Here is a 19838-nt window from a genome sequence, read left to right as displayed (position 1 = left end):
AAGCAAAACATATACAGGAAGAGCTAGAGCCAACATATATGGTTTCCAAATCAGAGAGCAGCCACCAAAGATTTTTGCTATCAACAGGATAAAAAAAATCCACATTATGCAATGTCGTGTTTATTGAAGAAATCTATGAACAAAAATACCTGCAATCAAAAACTAATTTGTAAGGTTGATGGGCAGACCCAACTCTGTTGGATGTTTTTTCTTTTTCCACCAGAAGCCTCAGGAAGGTGGTCTTATCTACATCCACTAAGGGTAATAATGGAGTACTCTGAATATCATTGATGATCAGAATGTGATATCGAAGGTTAATTCAACATACCTGGTAGCATGAGGTATAGTCATCAAACATCTTAAAGATTAATAAAAAGCCATATACAGGAAAACATCACAATTTACACCATGTGAAAACTACATATTTATGAAACGTGGTAGACACTCTGTGCTCCCCTTTTACCTTATACATTGTAGATTCCGAGCAGGGCCCTCACCCCTCCTGTAACTATTGTAATGTTACTTTGCAATGTTTTATTGGGTGTACACGTCCTTGCTTAATTGTCAAGTGCTGCAGAATATGTTGGTGCTGACCCAAGAATTATAGGACGAATAAAGGGGGTAAGAAATATTTTTCAAATGTTGGCACCACAAATTAGGGTCAACCTTCATCACCACTATGGTTCTAAACTAATAAACTATTTTTCACTTTTTTGTGTTGTATGAAAACAAAGCAAAAAGTTAAAATCCTCGCAGACATCCCTTCAGGCCAATCATTCTGCAGTCAACAATTTTAAAAAGTTATGGTCATCTTCTGCCAATTGTAGACAAAAAAATCTACGAAAAGGACCAAGTAGTTATATGAAATGTTTTGGGTGTTTTTCTGTGTCGAAGATGGGTGCTGTTGCCATTATGATCATATTTTAACTTTTGTTTACATTTTCTAAAAAAAAAAAAATGTAAATTTCAGAAAGAGTTAAATTAAAACTTTGTATATAAATATCACAACTCGTTAAAGGGTTGATTGTGACTTGTAGGATCGCTACTTCCAACAGGTGGCGCTATAGAGTTCAAGTCCTCTTTTTCTCAGAAGAGGCAATTTGCATATTATATAAATATCATAATCTCATTCGAGAGATGTCAGGAATGTGAATACCGTTAGTGACGGAGTCCATTATGGGTCACATTTTCAAGTTCATTTACATTCTACTAATTTTTCTCTTTACTACTATCCCGTATTTCACATTACCGCTGTTTGTGTAGCTTGTAAAGATTTTCTCTGAGGTTACTATGGCAACTCTTTAACACAAAAATGTAGGGGTCTGATATACACGACAGAGCACAAAAATAAACAATCTGCTCCAATTTCATCATGTACCGAGATAACAATAGATACTGTTTCTACATTATTCCTTATACCAGGCCTTGAGTTTTTACAACTAGGGTTCAGTCACCGCCCATAAAGCTGAAGGCTAAACTGGCGGGAATTATGCTACTGGTCAAGCATGGTTGAGCTCCGTAATCGAGCATGTCCAATGCAAATTTTATTTCTTAGGAATCACTTAAGGCGTATAAAACCTTTGTGGTGGCAGGTAAAAGATTAAAACGGTCATCATTTTAGACACAACCACTTATGTAGCAAAATGAGCCAAAAATGGATTCCAGATAGAGGTTTCCTCTAAAGAGGATCGATCACTTGTCATAAAGATGTAATTTTTTTCACCTGGTGTAAAAGCAGCTCTTCTTTTGTTTCTGCGCTTCCCCATTCCTGAGATATGAGCTTCTCTTCCATGCATCTAAAATGTAGTCCTTTTAGCCAAGTGGGATTAGTTCTCAACTGCTCTGTGAGCACGTTCTTGAGGACCAAACCTAGTTGGCTAACAAGAGTTACAGTTACGCAAGAGGGAGCCATATCTCAGGAAGTGTGAGGCGCAGGAAGAAAAGAAAAACATTGCTGAATTCAGAGGAAAAGTGGCATTTGCACCAAGTAAAGATATACATATTTAGTGCATTAAATAAAATAAAGGCAAAAATAGATTCTATTTGAACAGTTTTTTACATTTTGATTTGTTCATTCCCTTTGCTGACTTACCTTAAGTGTCCAACATTGTAATGTCTGCTGGCTCCATCTGTGGACCTGACAACCTTGATGGTGAACTGAGGTTGGAGTTGTCTCAGTTCCAGCAGGACAACAGCCAAATAGTGAACGAACAGAAGAGCATCCACAAGTGATACAGCGTACTGTACTATCCCCTGGTAGTTCCTCTCCGCCGTTGTTAAGATGCGGACTGCATAAAAAAGCCAGTATGACACCACCAGCAAAAATATGAGCACCATGATCAGAGCTCGGAAGACAAAAACCCGAGGGAAGAAAGCTTTAGGGCGACGGAAAAAAAGTGCCCAGCTGCCAACAAGAAGAATAAGGAGTTTGAAGGCCACAGAGATAAACAGACCTTCACAAGGCGTACCACAGGCTTCCAAGTCCCAAGGTAATATTTTGGGCAATAGCATAAAGGCTATAGGGGTCAGGAATGAAATGAATGCTAAAGTACCACCAATAATGACCCCAATGTGCCGGGAGCAGTCCAGGTTGGCACTCTCCTCCATGTCCTTGGTAATACGTGTGATGTCATCATGGGATATGCTGTGCTCAGAAGTCCCGGTAACCACTGTAGTGGTTTCACCCCAATTGTCATCCTGCAAAATGAAAATAATAATTTTAAAAGAAAATTGTCAAATAAAAAAACGCTAAAAAAATAACAAAAGCATTACAGTGCCAGTCATTGCACAGGTTACCCATCCACTCCAGAATCCAGTACAAAATTATTACTCTCATCCACAAAGCACTCCATGGCTCAGCACCACCCTACATCTCCTCCCTGGTCCCAGTCTACCACCCTACCTGTGCCCTCCATTCTGCTAATGACCAGAGGTTAACATCCTCAATAATTAGAACCTCCCACTCCTGTCTCCAAGACTTTTCACGTGCTGTGCCAATTCTTTTTAATGCATCCCCATTAATCCCCAATCCCCACAGTATTAAGCGTGCCCTAAAAACGCATTTGTTCAGACTGGCCTACCACCTCAACGCATTAACCTAACTATCCCTGTGTTGCCCATTCAGTTGCTCGCATCATGTTCTCACATGCTTTATGCAGTTAATAGCCCTCTGTGTCTGTACTGTTACATATTTAGGCTGATAACCGATTCATGCAGCTTTACATGAACACCCGAGCCTTACACTATGGCTGGTCTGAACAACGAAAGCAATTGTTATCATCCACCTCTCGTGTCTTCATTTTTTCCTCAGACTAAGCTTGCGAGCAGGGCCATCATTCCTCTTGGTATCTGTTTTGATCTGTGTTTATTGTTATGCCGTAATGTCTATTGTCTGTACAAATCCTCTCTATAATGTAAAATGCTGCAGAATATGTTGGCGCTATAGAAATAAAAATTTATTATTATTATTATTATTATTATTATTATTATTATTTTTCATGTTCTTTGTGAATTAAATTTATATTTTGTGTTTTCTGTTTCTTTAAGAGTGTTTAGAACAATCGAATTTCCCACAAACTTAAAGTGACTGAACAAGTCTTATCCTGTCAATTGGAAGGGCGGCCGATTACACAATATTGAGTGATTTCATTGTAGAAATAATCTAGGTAGAAGTTTTCTCGCCTTTGCTGGCTCCAGTGCTTTGTACACGCCTTAGTTATACCTTATGTGACATTATCCCAGGCTGTCCATTTTCTTTTTTTTTTTTTTTATTTAGAAGCTCAAATTTTCAAACAAAGGTTGGCCTAAATGGACCGAAATGTTGGCTGAAATTCATGCATTGTATAAGTGCAGCTTTGTCCTATTGTTTTGCTATATTCTCATTACCTTGTATACCAAGTATCAAATGTGCAAAGTTTTACCCCGAAGGTCAGTGTGCCACTGAGACTGGGAAATGTACTTTAGGTAAGAAAATTCATTTGTTATCTTTATGTGGTACCTTCTGTCAAGGATCTTTCTAAACAATGAATATGCACACAAGCATATTATACACACATCACACACACATACAAAAAAAAAAAAAAATAACACTGAGATAGCGCTCACTAACGCATTGGGGAATGCTCGCTGGACACTGGATTCAAGCACGGTTTTTAAACACAAAAGCAGTCCATACGGTTTATTTTATACAGCATGAACCGCACCATAAGCCAGGTTACACATCATTGGCTTATACATAGTCCATTACTTCATCATTAGCTTGCATCATTAATATGCGGCAACTAAACACGCTGGTCCTCTCCTGACCAGTTGCTGAGGATTACCACACAGCCCATAGATCATCATAAGCACCAACAGTCTATTGGGGTACCTTACGGGAGATCCTGCTCCACCTGCTGACTCCTTGTCAGTCCTCTCTCCTGGGGAAAGCTGCCTCACGGGAATCACCAACTTGCCTGGCAGGCATACCTCAGTCAGTCTTGACCCACCGAAGGACAATAGCTTCCCCAACATAGATCGTCCAGATCCACGGTCTCTCAGGTGCTCCAGGAAGACTCCACTCAAAGGAGCTTCCAACACAGACCGTCCAGGACCACGATCACACTGTGCTCTTCAGGACATCCATCCCACCTGGGACCGTCCAACACAGAGGCATGTGGCATGTCCAGGTGCTATTCAGGACTTCGTCCAACACCCCAGGCCACCAGTGCACTATTCAGGATGTCCGTCCCAACCTGGGACTGTCCAACACAGGTGTGTGGCCTGTCCAGGAGCTATTCAGGACGTTCGTCAAACACCCCAGGCCAACAGGTCCAAAGCTCCACCTTGTGCTATTCAGGGAGATAGCACTCCCAATACATAGGCTCTCTAGGACCTTCAGCACAGACCATTTAGATCCATACTCAGAGACCATACAGGACCCATGTGACCCACACCCTGGTCACATTATCAAGCTGTAGCCACTCCCCTAGATGGGAGAGTGTGTGTGGCTAGTTTGACCCGCCCATCTCTCATAACTAGCCCTGCCAGGCTCCCTTCATAATTATACAAACACAACACTTGTGGGACTACAGGTCCCAGAACATCCTTACCTCTGACAATGCAGAGTATCTTCCTCTGCGACACACATACCGGCCATTCACAATACTGCCGGGTTTTGACTCATTTCCACCATTATATGCCCGCGATTGCCATGCGTACCTATGGCCTCAACACGCCTCCATGCGTATTCCGGGAAGACCATGCAGCGCCCCCTACCTGTAACAGGGGTCACTGCACCACAATACATACATATATATATACATACATACATACACACATATAAACCACACACACACATATATATATATATATATATATATATATATATATATATATATATATACAGTGCCTACAAGTAGTATTCAACCCCCTGCAGATTTAGCAGGTTTACACATTTGGAATTAACTTGGCATTGTGACATTTGGACTGTAGATCAGCCTGGAAGTGTGAAATGCACTGCAGCAAAAAAGAATGTTATTTCTTTGTTTGTTTGTTTTTTTAATTGGGAAAAGTCTTTTCAGAGGGTCATTTATTATTCAACCCCTCAAACCACCAGAATTCTGTTTGGTTCCCCTAAAGTATTAAGAAGTAGTTCAGGCACAAAGAACAATGAGCTTCACATGTTTGGATTAATTATCTCTTTTTCCAGCCTTTTCTGACTATTTAAGACCCTCCCCAAACTTGTGAACAGCACTCAAACATGGTCAACATGGGAAAGACAAAGGAGCATTCCAAGGCCATCAGAGACAAGATCGTGGAGGGTCACAAGGCTGGCAAGGGGTACAAAACCCTTTCCAAGGAGTTGGGCCTACCTGTCTCCACTGTTGGGAGCATCATCCGGAAGTGGAAGGCTTATGGAACTACTGTTAGCCTTCCACGGCCTGGACAGCCTTTGAAAGTTTCCTCCCGTGCCGAGGCCAGGCATGTCCGAAGAGTCAAGGCTAACCCAAGGACAACAAGGAAGGAGCTCCGGGAAGATCTCATGGCAGTGGGGACATTGGTTTCAGTCAATACCATAAGTAACGTACTCCACCGCAATGGTCTCCGTTCCAGACGAGCCCGTAAGGTACCTTTACTTTCAAAGCGTCATGTCAAGGCTCGTCTACAGTTTGCTCATGATCACTTGGAGGACTCTGAGACTGACTGGTTCAAGGTTCTCTGGTCTGATGAGACCAAGATCGAGATCTTTGGTGCCAACCACACACGTGACGTTTGGAGACTGGATGGCACTGCATACGACCCCAAGAATACCATCCCTACAGTCAAGCATGGTGGTGGCAGCATCATGTTGTGGGGCTGTTTCTCAGCCAAGGGGCCTGGCCATCTGGTTCGCATCCATGGGAAGATGGATAGCACGGCCTACCTGGAGATTTTGGCCAAGAACCTCCGCTCCTCCATCAAGGATCTTAAGATGGGTCGTCATTTCATCTTCCAACAAGACAACGACCCAAAGCACACAGCCAAGAAAACCAAGGCCTGGTTCAAGAGGCAAAAAATCAAGGTGTTGCAGTGGCCTAGTCAGTCTCCTGACCTTAACCCAATTGAAAACTTGTGGAAGGAGCTCAAGATTAAAGTCCACATGAGACACCCAAAGAACTTGGAGAAGATCTGCATGGAGGAGTGGGCCAAGATAACTCCAGAGACCTGTGCCGGCCTGATCAGGTCTTATAAAAGACGATTATTAGCTGTAATTGCAAACAAAGGTTATTCCACAAAATATTAAACCTAGGGGTTGAAGAATAATTGACCCACACTTTTATGTTTAAAATTTATAAAAATTTAACTGAGCAACAAAACTTTTTGGTTTGTAAGATTTATGCATCTGTTAATAAATCCTGCTCTTGTTTGAAGTTTGAAGGCTCTAACTTATTTGCATCTTATTAAACCTGCTAAATCTGCAGGGGGTTGAATACTACTTGTAGGCACTGTATATATATATATATATATATATATATATATATATATATATATATATATATATATATATATATATATATATATATGTATATATTATACTGTACAGAACAAAACTTTGGACACCTCATTTAAAGATTTTTCTGACTATGAAAACTGTACATTCACACTGAAGGCATCAAAACTATGAATTAACGCATGTGGAATTATATACTTACCAAAAAATTGTGAAACAACTGAAAATCTGAAAATATGTCTTATATACTAGGTTCTTCAAAGTAGCCACCTTTTGCTTTGATGACTGCTTTGCACACTCTTTGCACACTCAGCCTGTGTGAGGGAACACAGAACCAAGCAGAGCGAACACCTGGCACCCTGCAGCAGAGTACGGTGGTGCAGTCGCCGGAAGCATTTACGGACTGTCTTGTTTTCCTGGCTGCGCTCCGGAAGACACCGTTTGTTTTGTTTGTAAGTTTTGGACATTAAAACTACAATTACTTTGAACTTTCCTGGGTCACTGCCTCATCACTACACAGTGAGAACACCGCTGCACTACATTTGGTTAGAGAATGCAGGCAGTTTGAATTGAGGCATGCCCCAATGCCAGCTGCATGTGTGGCATCCCAGGAGTTCGGGTACCACAGTGGTGCTTCCCTCCTTTCGGGGAGGGTGATGTCATGCATGGAAACTAGGAGGATCCCTTTGACAGGTAAACTGTACATGCAACACCTTCTGACTCCAGACCACAAGGGGGAGCTCTAGACCCTAGTTTCAGGGGAGCTTCCCTAGATAAATATATATTCTGGTCTGGAGGAGGAGTTAGTTAGATTGTGTGATACAGTGAAAGAGGAAGTAGAACAGGAGAACTAAGGAGCTGGAAGGGAGCAGTGACTGGGCTCCTTGTCCCACGGCAGAATTGAAGGGCAGTAAATTGAAAGTGACTTGCCCACATTACACCCTGAGGTACAGCAACATCCAGAGCCCGGAGTCACCGTGGATTGAGACCCCAATGGAAAGGCTTGCGTTGCCTACCATGCAGGAACTGTCCCAGGACAGAGTAAGAGAGGACCTTGTCAGGAAGCCCCAGGCAGCAAGGGCCTATTATTCAGCGCATAGTGGAAGGCTCCTAGTCTGACCTGGCAAAGGGAACCCCACTCATTTTCAGGCTGCCTGGACATCGACACCTGTTGCTGGTACCCTGGACTGAGGCTGCCTACACAAGTAAACCACGTAAAGAGACTGCAACCCTGTGTCCTCCATTTATTTCCAGCACCATACCATCATTGCCAAACAGACCGGGAGCCCTGGTGACCCAGCTTCACCTGTGGGAAGCAATACAATCTTTGCTGCAGTACTATCACCCCCAGAGGACCCCTTTAAGCACCGTTGGTCACCCCTGACCGAGTACCACAGGTGGCGTAACGAACATTTCCTATTTTACAAACTTTATTCAAACCCTTTTAAAGACCGTCCCTTTTATTTGGGCAACCAGGGCCACCGATCAGGTCAACGCCGCTGTGACACATCCCCTTTAAGTACCGGACCCGATACCGAGTACCCCTAGGCCCTGGCGGGCATTCCACATGTCTGTCATTAGGCCTGCCACACTGCAACCCAGGCCTGCGGACAAAATGGAGGAAATCCTGAGGCAGCTGGTCCTCACGCAGCAACAACAGCAACAGACCAATAACCTGTTGCTGCAGCAAATTGCAGCCTTGCGTGAGGCACCTCCAGCGCTGACCCCGGAAGGTCGTGAGGCCCAAATCAAGGTCCACTTTGCTTTGAGGAAACTGAGTCGGGAAGACAACGTGAAAGCTTCCCTCACCATCTATGAGCCCACCGCAGAGTGGAAGAACCTGCCAACTGCCAGTGGGACGAAGTCGTGGCTCTGTTCTTGAGGGGTGACGTGTTAAAAGCCTACTTTGACCTCAGTCGGGAGGACGCCCAGGACTACACCAAGTAAAAAGGTGAGATCCTTGCCCGACTGGTGGTTAATACCTACGTGAGAGCACAATGGGTGTTTTCTTGGACTTTTGTGGAGGCCCAAGCCAGCCCGGTCTCAGGTTTATGACTTACTGCAGCTTGTGAAAACATGGCTCCAACCTGAGACTTTGACTCCAGCACAGATGGTGGAGGTCGACCGGCTGGTGAGAGCTCTGCCAGCAGCCATACAGTGTTTGGTGGGGCAAAGGGATTCAGGCACTCTGGACCAGGTGGTAGGACGGATTGAGCAGTACCCGACCACTCAGGACTTTATACGGGACACTGCTCCATTACGGCTGCCACATCGAACCACACCAACCCAGGAGCCTTGTTAAGAGTCTGCGACTCTCTACTGGGGCCAATCAATAAGGACTGAGCCCGTACGGAGAGGGTACCCTGAAGGGTGAGTTACAGCAGAACAGTGTCCCCTAAATCGGCCCCAGGGTCCAGTCGCACCGCAACTATCAAGTGTTGGTGGTGCCAGGGCCCGGACATGTGGCTGCCAACTGCCCCCTGACAGCTGAACCCATGGACTGCAGGTATACTTGCCGTGTGTCTATGTACGTCCAGCCAGTCTGCACAGTCACTACAGGCACTGTCAGTAACGAACTCCAATTGTGCAAGGTACTCGTTAACAGGTACCAGACAGACACTCTCTTGGACCTGGGGAGCATAGTGACTCTGGTTCATGTGTCCCTTGTTGCTGGAGACCGTCCCAATGGTCGGAAAGTGGGGGTGGTAAAATACATGGAGAACTCCGAGAGTACCCGATCGCGGAGGTTATGTTTTCCACCCCGTGTGGAAAAATAAGACGTGGTGGGAGTGGTAAAGATTCTTCCGTATGGGACTGTGTTGGGATGAGGCTTACCCCTTTTCTGGTCCCTGTGGGAGACCAGGGTTAACCCTCCCAAGGTAAATGCTATTCCGGGCGTGGAACCATAGATCCCGAGTTGGGGATACCTGCCGTAAGGGTCGCCAACACAGGGACAGAGTGTAACCCAATAGGCTTTCCCTAGAGATATTGGCAGGAGAGGTCGAGGAGACCCCAGCGATCCCTGAGCTGTAAGTGTCCCCTTGTAAGTTCGGGACAGCTCAGCTCCAGGATCCCACCCTGGCCCGGGCACGAGAAAGGGTGATTGAAATTAATGGAGTAGCTCAGCAACCAGGTTCTGAGACAATTTTTCCACGCATGGTTATCCACCAGGAAACTGGGTGGATCAAGTCTGGGATGAGGTGGTGGAATAGCTGGTGGTGTCCCAATTCTACGTCAGGCGGTGGGAGACATGGCTCACACCCACATGCTAGGAGGGCACTTGGGGGCCAAAAAGACACAGGAGCACATTCTGCAGCGATTTTTTTTTTGGCCTGGGGTCTACACGAAGGTCTAGAGGCACTGACACGTGTCTGGAGTGCCAGCTATCCTCACCCACCGCAAACTACTGGAGTCCATTGGTACCTCTGCCTCATAGAGGTACCATTTGAGCAGATACCAATGGATCTAGTAGGCCCCATAGTGAAATCCGCCCGTGGCTATCAACATATTTTGGTCCTAGTAGACTATGCCACACGGTACCCAGAGACTATACCTCCCACCCACACCTCGGCCAAGCTAATACATATGTGCTGAGATCAATATTGATACATAGGGCTCTCTCGCCACATTATATTTTGCATGAGGCACTTTATCTACCTTTTTGGCTTACATGCACACCCACTGTTCCTCTATACCTGCTTTCTACTTATGAGCAATTACTTTATTGCTGTCAGATATTTCATTGGCTGTGTTACCATTAAATATTTTATAGTATTACTATATACTTATTGCATATCTTGTTGTGGTACACCTCCCCCTCCTTTTACTCTGTCCCTTAGCAGGTTATATACGTATGCGGCACTAGTGTTGCCTTTCTTCTATATAATCTTTCTTTCTTATCATATACCTCATTTGTGTAGTTTTGTACGGTTTTATGGTTCTCAATAAATTGTTACTTTTAGCTTTGGTGTCCATTTTTCTTTTGGTTTATTATATATTTTGATGGCGGAGCATTTATTTTGAGTGCCCTCTCTATAAGTTTACTGCCCTATATAATGTTTGCTATCCGGGAGGTACCGTAGGCGTAGGTTATCCCCATTTGACCTATTGAATGGCATTCACCTGAGGGGACTGCTGGATGTAGCCAAGGAGATGTGGATACAGAAGCCCATGCCATATAAGAGAGTGTCATCGAGCATGTGGCAAGCATGCAGGACCAGATTGCGGCAGTACAGCCCATAGTAAAGCAGCAGCTGATGGATGCCCAGGCCGCGGAGAGCCGCATGTACAGTGGGGCAAAAAAGTATTTAGTCAGTCAGCAATAGTGCAAGTTCCACCACTTAAAAAGATGAGAGGCGTCTGTAATTTACATCATAGGTAGACCTCAACTATGGGAGACAAACTGAGAAAAAAAAATCCAGAAAATCACATTGTCTGTTTTTTTAACATTTTATTTGCATATTATGGTGGAAAATAAGTATTTGGTCAGAAACAAACAATCAAGATTTCTGGCTCTCACAGACCTGTAACTTCTTCTTTAAGAGTCTCCTCTTTCCTCCACTCATTACCTGTAGTAATGGCACCTGTTTAAACTTGTTATCAGTATAAAAAGACACCTGTGCACACCCTCAAACAGTCTGACTCCAAACTCCACTATGGTGAAGACCAAAGAGCTGTCAAAGGACACCAGAAACAAAATTGTAGCCCTGCACCAGGCTGGGAAGACTGAATCTGCAATAGCCAACCAGCTTGGAGTGAAGAAATCAACAGTGGGAGCAATAATTAGAAAATGGAAGACATTCAAGACCACTGATAATCTCCCTCGATCTGGGGCTCCACGCAAAATCCCACCCCGTGGGGTCAGAATGATCACAAGAACGGTGAGCAAAAATCCCAGAACCACGCGGGGGGACCTAGTGAATGAACTGCAGAGAGCTGGGACAAATGTAACAAGGCCTACCATAAGTAACACACTACGCCACCATGGACTCAGATCCTGCAGTGCCAGACGTGTCCCACTGCTTAAGCCAGTACATGTCCGGGCCCGTCTGAAGTTTGCTAGAGAGCATTTGGATGATCCAGAGGAGTTTTGGGAGAATGTCCTATGGTCTGATGAAACCAAACTGGAACTGTTTGGTAGAAACACAACTTGTCGTGTTTGGAGGAAAAAGAATACTGAGTTGCATCCATCAAACACCATACCTACTGTAAAGCATGGTGGTGGAAACATCATGCTTTGGGCTGTTTCTCTGCAAAGGGGCCAGGACGACTGATCCGGGTACATGAAAGAATGAATGGGGCCATGTATCGTGAGATTTTGAGTGCAAACCTCCTTCCATCAGCAAGGGCATTGAAGATGAAACGTGGCTGGGTCTTTCAACATGACAATGATCCAAAGCACACCGCCAGGGCAACGAAGGAGTGGCTTCGTAAGAAGCATTTCAAGGTCCTGGAGTGGCCTAGCCAGTCTCCAAATCTCAACCCTATAGAAAACCTTTGGAGGGAGTTGAAAGTCCGTGTTGCCAAGCGAAAAGCCAAAAACATCACTGCTCTAGAGGAGATCTGCATGGAGGAATGGGTCAACATACCAACAACAGTGTGTGGCAACCTTGTGAAGACTTACAGAAAACGTTTGACCTCTGTCATTGCCAACAAAGGATATATTACAAAGTATTGAGATGAAATTTTGTTTCTGACCAAATACTTATTTTCCACCATAATATGCAAATAAAATGTTAAAAAAACAGACAATGTGATTTTCTGGATTTTTTTTTCTCAGTTTGTCTCCCATAGTTGAGGTCTACCTATGATGTAAATTACAGACGCCTCTCATCTTTTTAAGTGGTGGAACTTGCACTATTGCTGACTGACTAAATACTTTTTTGCCCCACTGTATAAAGAAAAGAGCCATGGTCAGGACCTTTAAAGAAGGGGACCGGGTGTTGGTACTAGTGCCCACCACAGAGCGTAAGTTCATGGCCAAGTGGCAAGGGCCATATGAGATATGTGGGAAGGTGGGAGAGGTAAATTAAAGAGTTTACCAGCCCAGGAAAAGAAAACTCAAACAGCTATATCATGTCAACCTGTTGAAAGCGTGGAAGGCTGGGAATGTCTGGTCACGGAGGCGACCCTGGTTGTACCAACAGGGAACCCTCTGTCACCGGCCAAGGACAAGGCCGAGAAAATGATAAAAATAGGAGACACTCTCTCGAAACAGCAGCATCAAGAGGTTCGGAAATTAGTCCAAGAGAATGCAGACATTCTCGGAATTATCCGGTTGTACCGCCATCATCCAGCATGACAATGTCACCAAGGTGTAAAGGTGCAAATGAAACCATACCAGGTGCCCAGGCCTGGAGGCAAGCCATCGCGAGTGAGGTGAGACAAATGCTCCAGCTGGGAGTAATTGAGGAATCCAGGAGTGACTGGGCTAGCCCCATTGTGCTAATCTCGAAGCCGGACGGATCATTACGGTTCGGTAGTGACTTCCGCAAATTGAATAAGGTGTCGAAGTTCGACCTTCATCCAATTCCCCTGGTGGACGAGCTGATTGAGCACCTAGGTCAGGCCCAGTGCTTCACCATGCTCGATCTGACCAAGAGTTATTGGCAGGTGCCTCTTACAGAGTCGTCAAAGGAAAATACCACCTTCATAACACCAGAGCGTCTTTTTCACTATGTAGTCTTGCCCTTTGGAACGTGGCAGGGGCCTCATGTAGTCTAGAGGTTGATGGACATAGTGTTGGAACCCCATTGGAAGTATGCGTCAGCATACTTAGATGACATCATCATCTTTAGTACTGACTGGCATACCCACTTGTCCCTGGTACAAGCAATAGTACATTCGCTCAGAGCAGCAGGCTTGACGGTGAATCCCAAGAAATTTGCGATAGGGCTCGAGGAAGCCTGGTACTTGGGTTACGTGATCAGCCGTGGGGTTATCAAACCCCAAATAAATAAAGTTGAGGTAATTCAGAACTGGCCCCAACTGGTTACCACCAAACAGGTGGAATTTCTGGGTATTACCAAAGGTTTATACCTAATTTCTCTGGGAGAACAACACCCCTAATCAATCTCCTAAAGGGAAAGAAGTCGGTCATGATCTGGTGGAACCCTCAGGTGGAGAAGCATACCAGTCTATGAAGTTGGTGCTGTGTGGACAGCAAGTCATCAGCCCCAACTTCAAGAGAGACTTCGTTGTGCAGAAGGACGCCTCTGAGGTAGGGCCTAGGTGTGCTCCTGTTGCAGGAGGTGAATGGAGAGGAACATCCGGTCACCTACCTGAGTAGGAAACTCACCCCAGGTGAGAAGAATAAGGCTGTGTTCACACGTTGCAGATTATTCGCGTTTTTTTCGCGTTTTTTCCCTATAAAAACGCTATAAAACCGCAAATAATCTGCTTATATTATGCATCCTATCATTTTTAATGAATTCTGCACTTTTTGTACACATGATGCGTTTTTTTCCGCGGTAAAAACGCATCGCGGTAAAAAACGCAGCATGTTCATTAATTTTGCGGTTTTTTTGCGGATTTCCCACTTAAAATGCATTGGGAAGTGTCCGGAAAAAACCGCGGCAAAAACGCGTCAAAACCGCGGCAAAATCGCGGCAAAAACGCACACGGTTTTCTTGCGGATTTCTTGCAGAAAATGTCCGGAATTCTCTGCAAGAAATCCTGAACGTGTGCACATAGCCTTAGGCCATGTTCACACGCTGCGGTTTTTACCGCGGAACCGCCGCGATTTTGATGCTGCGGGTCCGCAGCAGTTTCCATAGCGTTTACATTAACATGTAAACCCTATGGAAACCGCAAACCGCAGTGCACATGCTGCGGGAAAAACCGCGCAGAAACGCAGCGGTTTACAACCCGCAGCATGTCACTTCTTTGTGCAGAATCGCTGCGATTCTGCACCCATAGGAATGCATTGAACCGCTTACTTCCCGCATGGGGCTGTGCCCACGTTGCGGGAAGTAAGCGGATAATGTGCGGGTGGTACCCGGGGTGGAGGAGAGGAGACTCTCCTCCAGGCCCTGGGAACCATAAAATAGTGTAAAAAAAAGAATTAAAATAAAAAATGATGCTATACTCACCTCTCAGCGCTGCCCGCGGCCGTCCGGTCTCAGTTGCTGTGCCGAACAGGACCTGTGGTGACGTCGCGGTCACATGACCGTGATGACGCCGCGGTCACATGACCGTGACGTCACGAAGGTCCTTGTCGGCACAGCCGCTTGCAGCGCCGGGGAGATCGCGACGTCAGAGGGTGAGTATAGCCAATTTTTATTATTTTTTACATTACTATTGATGCTGCATATTGCTGCATATGCAGCATTAATAGTACAGCAGTAATCCCGCAGCGGAAACCGCGGAACAAACCGCGATAAATCTGCAGGGATAACCACAGCGGTTTTGCCCTGCAGATTTTCAATTCCGCTGCGGGATTAACCCGCAGAGGAACCCGCAGCGTGTGAACGTGGCCTTATAGTGTAGTGGAGAGGGAGTGCCTAGCCATTAAATGGGCCTTGGAGTCCCTATGATTTTATTTGCTTGGTCGACCATTTTGCTTGGTGACAGATCATTCATGATTATTCTGGATGAGAAATGCCAAGGATGCTCGGGTCACCCAATGGTTCTCGTCTCTGCAAAATTTCAATTTCACAGTGGAACAACGTGCAGGGGCTGTCGCGGGCATCCTGTATGGTGACAAGTGTTCAACCCCACAAGTTTGAACAGAGGGGGTGGAATATGTGGGGCAGTGAGGGGGATCATAAGCGAGAGTCGATATGTGTCCCCCAGGATGCGGACGGAGTCCTATTAAACCAGCTGGAGTGCCTTGTGTTCACATACATACAAATGTGTATATATTTATACAGCTGTGTACGTGTATATCTACATATAAATAAATACGTGCCTATTTATTTAAGAGAAAGAAAATTAGAGCAGCACAAAGAAAGAGTCCGGGTGCAGAGCCCCCCAGCCAAAATACCAAACCTCAATTATAAAAATCCAGAAAAATTGGAGGCAGCACACCATTTTGTAGTGAAAAGAAGCTATTTAATCAGCCCAGAAAGGGACGTTTTGGTCCCAACAGGAACCTTTCTCAAGCTCGAGAAAGGTTCCTGTTGGGACCGAAACGTTGCTTTCTGGACTGATTAAACAGCTACTTTTCACTACAAAAAGGTGTGCTGCCCCCAATTTTTCTGCCTATTTATGTAGTTATGTCTGTGTATATATATTACGTAAATACACACACTAATAGACACAAATAGCTATATACTGTACATATACACACATATATCTATATATATATATATCTCTATATATATATATCTATATATATATCTATATCTATCTATCTATCTATCTATCTATCTATCTATCTATCTATCTATCTATATATATATATATATACTCTAATAGTACTGTGCGGTTTGTAAAACATACTTCTATACAATATCTAGCTTTGTGCTGCCGCCGTAGGGCAACCCTCATTTGTCCCTTTACAAATCAATGCGTAATAGACCTAAGAGGAGTAAATTGTACAGCAGGGCCGGATAATGTAGTTCCCACAGTAGGGCTCACGGCTTTAGCACATTGTATCTTCGTGCCCTTGAGAAGACCGGAAGACAATGACATCACGGCTGCCCAATAGCACAATCCTGACAATTACCCAGTGCACCGAAATGCGACATCGGATCAGCTCATTAACTCTCCCTGGCACCCGTCCAGGGCGGCGCGGGTCCGGGGCACATCTCTCTTTCACACCCAGCTGCCTGTTAATATTAACCCTGCAGTGTGACTGCTTTTAGGATGTAGATAAATGGCGCGGAAAAAAAAAAAAAAAAAAATCAATAAAGCCTTCTGCTAATTACCTCTGCAGACACTCATGGAAAATAATTAGACACAAGGGCTTTCTGGCGCCAGGACAGCGGGTGACAGAAGCGGTTTAAATGCTCTGCAGTGTAATGTGCTGTCATATTCCACACCGTGTAGGAGGCCAATGGGTTAAGTGACTGTTTGCCTCCGAATATGGAAAATCCCATGATGGCAGCAAGGTTTAGTATTGAAAGGGGACGGCTGTCACTGAACAATGCCCCGCAGCATTCAAATGGGAAGTTAAAATGGAAAAATGTATGTACCAGGATGTGTGCAGGGTTTACATTTACCATACCAACTAAAAGAAAAAAAAAATATTCCAACAATAAATATTGTACCCTCTCTTCTCCTCTCGTGGACTCATTGTCTAGTAAAGGTTCTCCAGGAGCTTGAATTGTGACTGACTTATCTCCCCGGCTGCTGCCATCTCTGCTTTTTGATCGATGTCTTTCTCTTCGATCTCTAAAAAAGAAACAATATATAGAATAAAATTTTAAAAGACAATAACATTGTTATTGTTAAAAAAAAAAGCGTAGGAAATCTGTTTAGTAAGGATTTCAAGGATACAGTTACAAACACTCTGGAGGACCCAACAGGTCCATGAATTACATAGAAAGCCTGTAGATGTTAGTAAGAATGGTGTAAATTTTAAATTCTCCTCCTGTGGAGGCGCTGCATGGAAACTGAACACTAGCTAGAGGATACCCACTCTGTCACATGGATGAATGCAGCAGGACTCTACATGATAAGTTAATCTACAGCATACCCTTGTAAAACATTTCGCCATCGTGCTAGAATTTGATGGTCTTACTTGCTTTGACTCGCTACCTTTTCTCTTTGCTAGACATATCTGTGTGGTGAAAATGACTGGCTTTCAAAAAAAACAAAAAAACAAACACCTTGGGTATTTCTTTCTGGCATTGACGTGAACACATTTCAACTCTACGACGCTGGTCAAAACTTGGCCACAGTAGATTATACGTTTGAGACGGTCCAAGTGATAGCACCATGACTGCAATGATTGAGATCACCTGGAATAATGGTTGTTGTCTAGTTCCTAGATGAGCATGAAAAGTAATCCTACTGTGTAGGTGTGTGAGTGACTTGCCATGCCAAGAAGAGAAACAATTTTTGGGGACAAATCAGTCCTAGCAGAAACTAATAACATGTTGAGCATTGACATGCAAAAAGTCAAGAGTCATGTAGACGACAAATTACATTTATAAAGCTCTACTCAAAAATGAATAAGCAGAAGAATGTCTCACCTGTGTTTGCGTGAACTCCGAGATTGCCCGGATTTATATGAGTACCCAGAATATTGGGACTCGTTGTCCATGTTTTCAGAGTAACGTCCTTTGTGGCGATCCACGATTACAGATTTCGGCTTCCCTGAACCTGGAACTGCAGCCAACACCGCTGCGGCCTCTTTCAGCACAGGTTTTTTCAGGCCAAAAGGCGCCGTCAGAAAATCGACTTTCACCTTGAGGGACTCTATTTTGATAGGAGGTCTTGGTCCGTCTCATAAGAAAAATAAGGGGATCTACCATGTAAAACAAAAAATAAATACGCTTAAACAACATAATTAATCAATTGTCCATAATACACTCCAAGTTTGCTCAAGTAGCTATTTTCATATAGATAGGAAAGAACTGCTTCAGGAACCAATTGAACTTTTTTGGTGGGACATAGAAACCATCATAGAAATCTGTGGAAATAAACAAAGAAGGTGGCAATCCAAAAACAAATTTCTAAGATTTTGTATTGACCACTTGAGTAATTGCATTTTTTTTCCACCCATGACTTGTGAGAACTCCCGAGTCACACCATAAATATTCAATGACTTGGGTTGCAGGATCAATGTTTTAAGACCTAGTGTAAAAGTCTCAATTCTGGGAAAACTATAGAGAAGTCAACACGTCTACAGTATTTGGAATATAAGTGAACATCAGTTTTAACATTTTGAGTGGTTAAACCGTTTTAGGACTTGACCTTAATGAGAAGGAAAGACCTGAAGATTTAAAATCATAAAGGTCAATATATTCATAAAAAAGCCACATAGAAAAGCTTAAAAAAATTACTAGAAATTACAGACACCTGCAAACTATTAAACACTGATGGGGTTTCACGCTGTACTAAAAAGGAACGTACATGTTGGTGTCTGTCGGGATACGCCCAGTTCTACATAAATGTGACACTATTAGGCAATCAAAAAGACTTCAAACAGGAAGGTGGGAATAAGGCATGAGCCCACCACCTGCAGAACCCTTCTGCGGCTAGATGACTTCTCTGTCATACTGAACCAGCCAGCAAAAACTCATTACCAGATTTACTAAAACAACCCCCCCAGGGAAAGTTTCTGTTTAAGTTCTGTGACTCTCAGCACTTGTTTGCCTTGTACATTTGGCATTCCCTCAAAAATAAAAGATCTGACCTAATCGTGTAAGGTAAAAAGATGCACTGATCTGTGTTCCCTCTTAAGGCTGAGTCACACATAACGATATCGTTAACGATATCATTGCAGCGTCACGCTTTTGGTGACGTAGCAACGATCCCGCTAACGATCTCGTTATGTGTGACAGCGACCAACGATCAGGCCCCTGCTGGGAGATCGTTGGTCGTTGGGGAATGATCAGGAACATTTTCTGGTCGCTGATCACCCGCTGTCATCGCTGGATCGGCGTGTGTGATGCCGATCCAGCGATGTGTTCACTTGTAACCAGGGTAAATATCGGGTAACTAAGCGCAGGGCTGCGCTTAGTAACCCGATAATTACCCTGGTTACCATTGTAAATGTTAAAAAAAAAAAAAAAAACAGTACATACTCACATTCTGATGTCTGTCACGTCCCCCGGCGTCCACAGGGTTAAAACTGCTTTCGGCAGGAGCGCTGCTAATGCACGCGCTGCTGCCGAGAGCTTCCCTGCACTGACTGTGTCAGCGCCGGCCGTAAAGCAGAGCACAGCGGTGACGTCACCGCTGTTACTGCCGGCGCTGA

The 19838-nt window shown here is 44.3% G+C and overlaps 1 protein-coding gene across 3 annotated transcripts in view; it reads right to left on the bottom strand.

Moving 5' to 3' along the window:
* Positions 1-19838, bottom strand: part of VANGL2 (VANGL planar cell polarity protein 2) — a 129966-nt gene that overhangs the window by 35266 nt on the left and 74862 nt on the right. For all 3 annotated transcript variants that reach the window (XM_077258049.1, XM_077258066.1, XM_077258056.1), the window contains exons 3-5: positions 18109-18383; positions 17182-17305; positions 2093-2697 (exon numbers count right to left, since the gene is read on the bottom strand). In XM_077258049.1, coding sequence (XP_077114164.1) covers positions 2093-2697; positions 17182-17305; positions 18109-18179 — 800 coding nt within the window. In that variant the 5' untranslated portion in view covers positions 18180-18383. The remainder of the gene's footprint in view (positions 1-2092; positions 2698-17181; positions 17306-18108; positions 18384-19838) is intronic.

This window comes from Ranitomeya variabilis, chromosome 1, assembly GCF_051348905.1.
Source record: "Ranitomeya variabilis isolate aRanVar5 chromosome 1, aRanVar5.hap1, whole genome shotgun sequence".
NCBI lineage: Eukaryota > Metazoa > Chordata > Amphibia > Anura > Dendrobatidae > Ranitomeya > Ranitomeya variabilis.
This window is presented reverse-complemented; position numbering and strand designations above follow the sequence as displayed.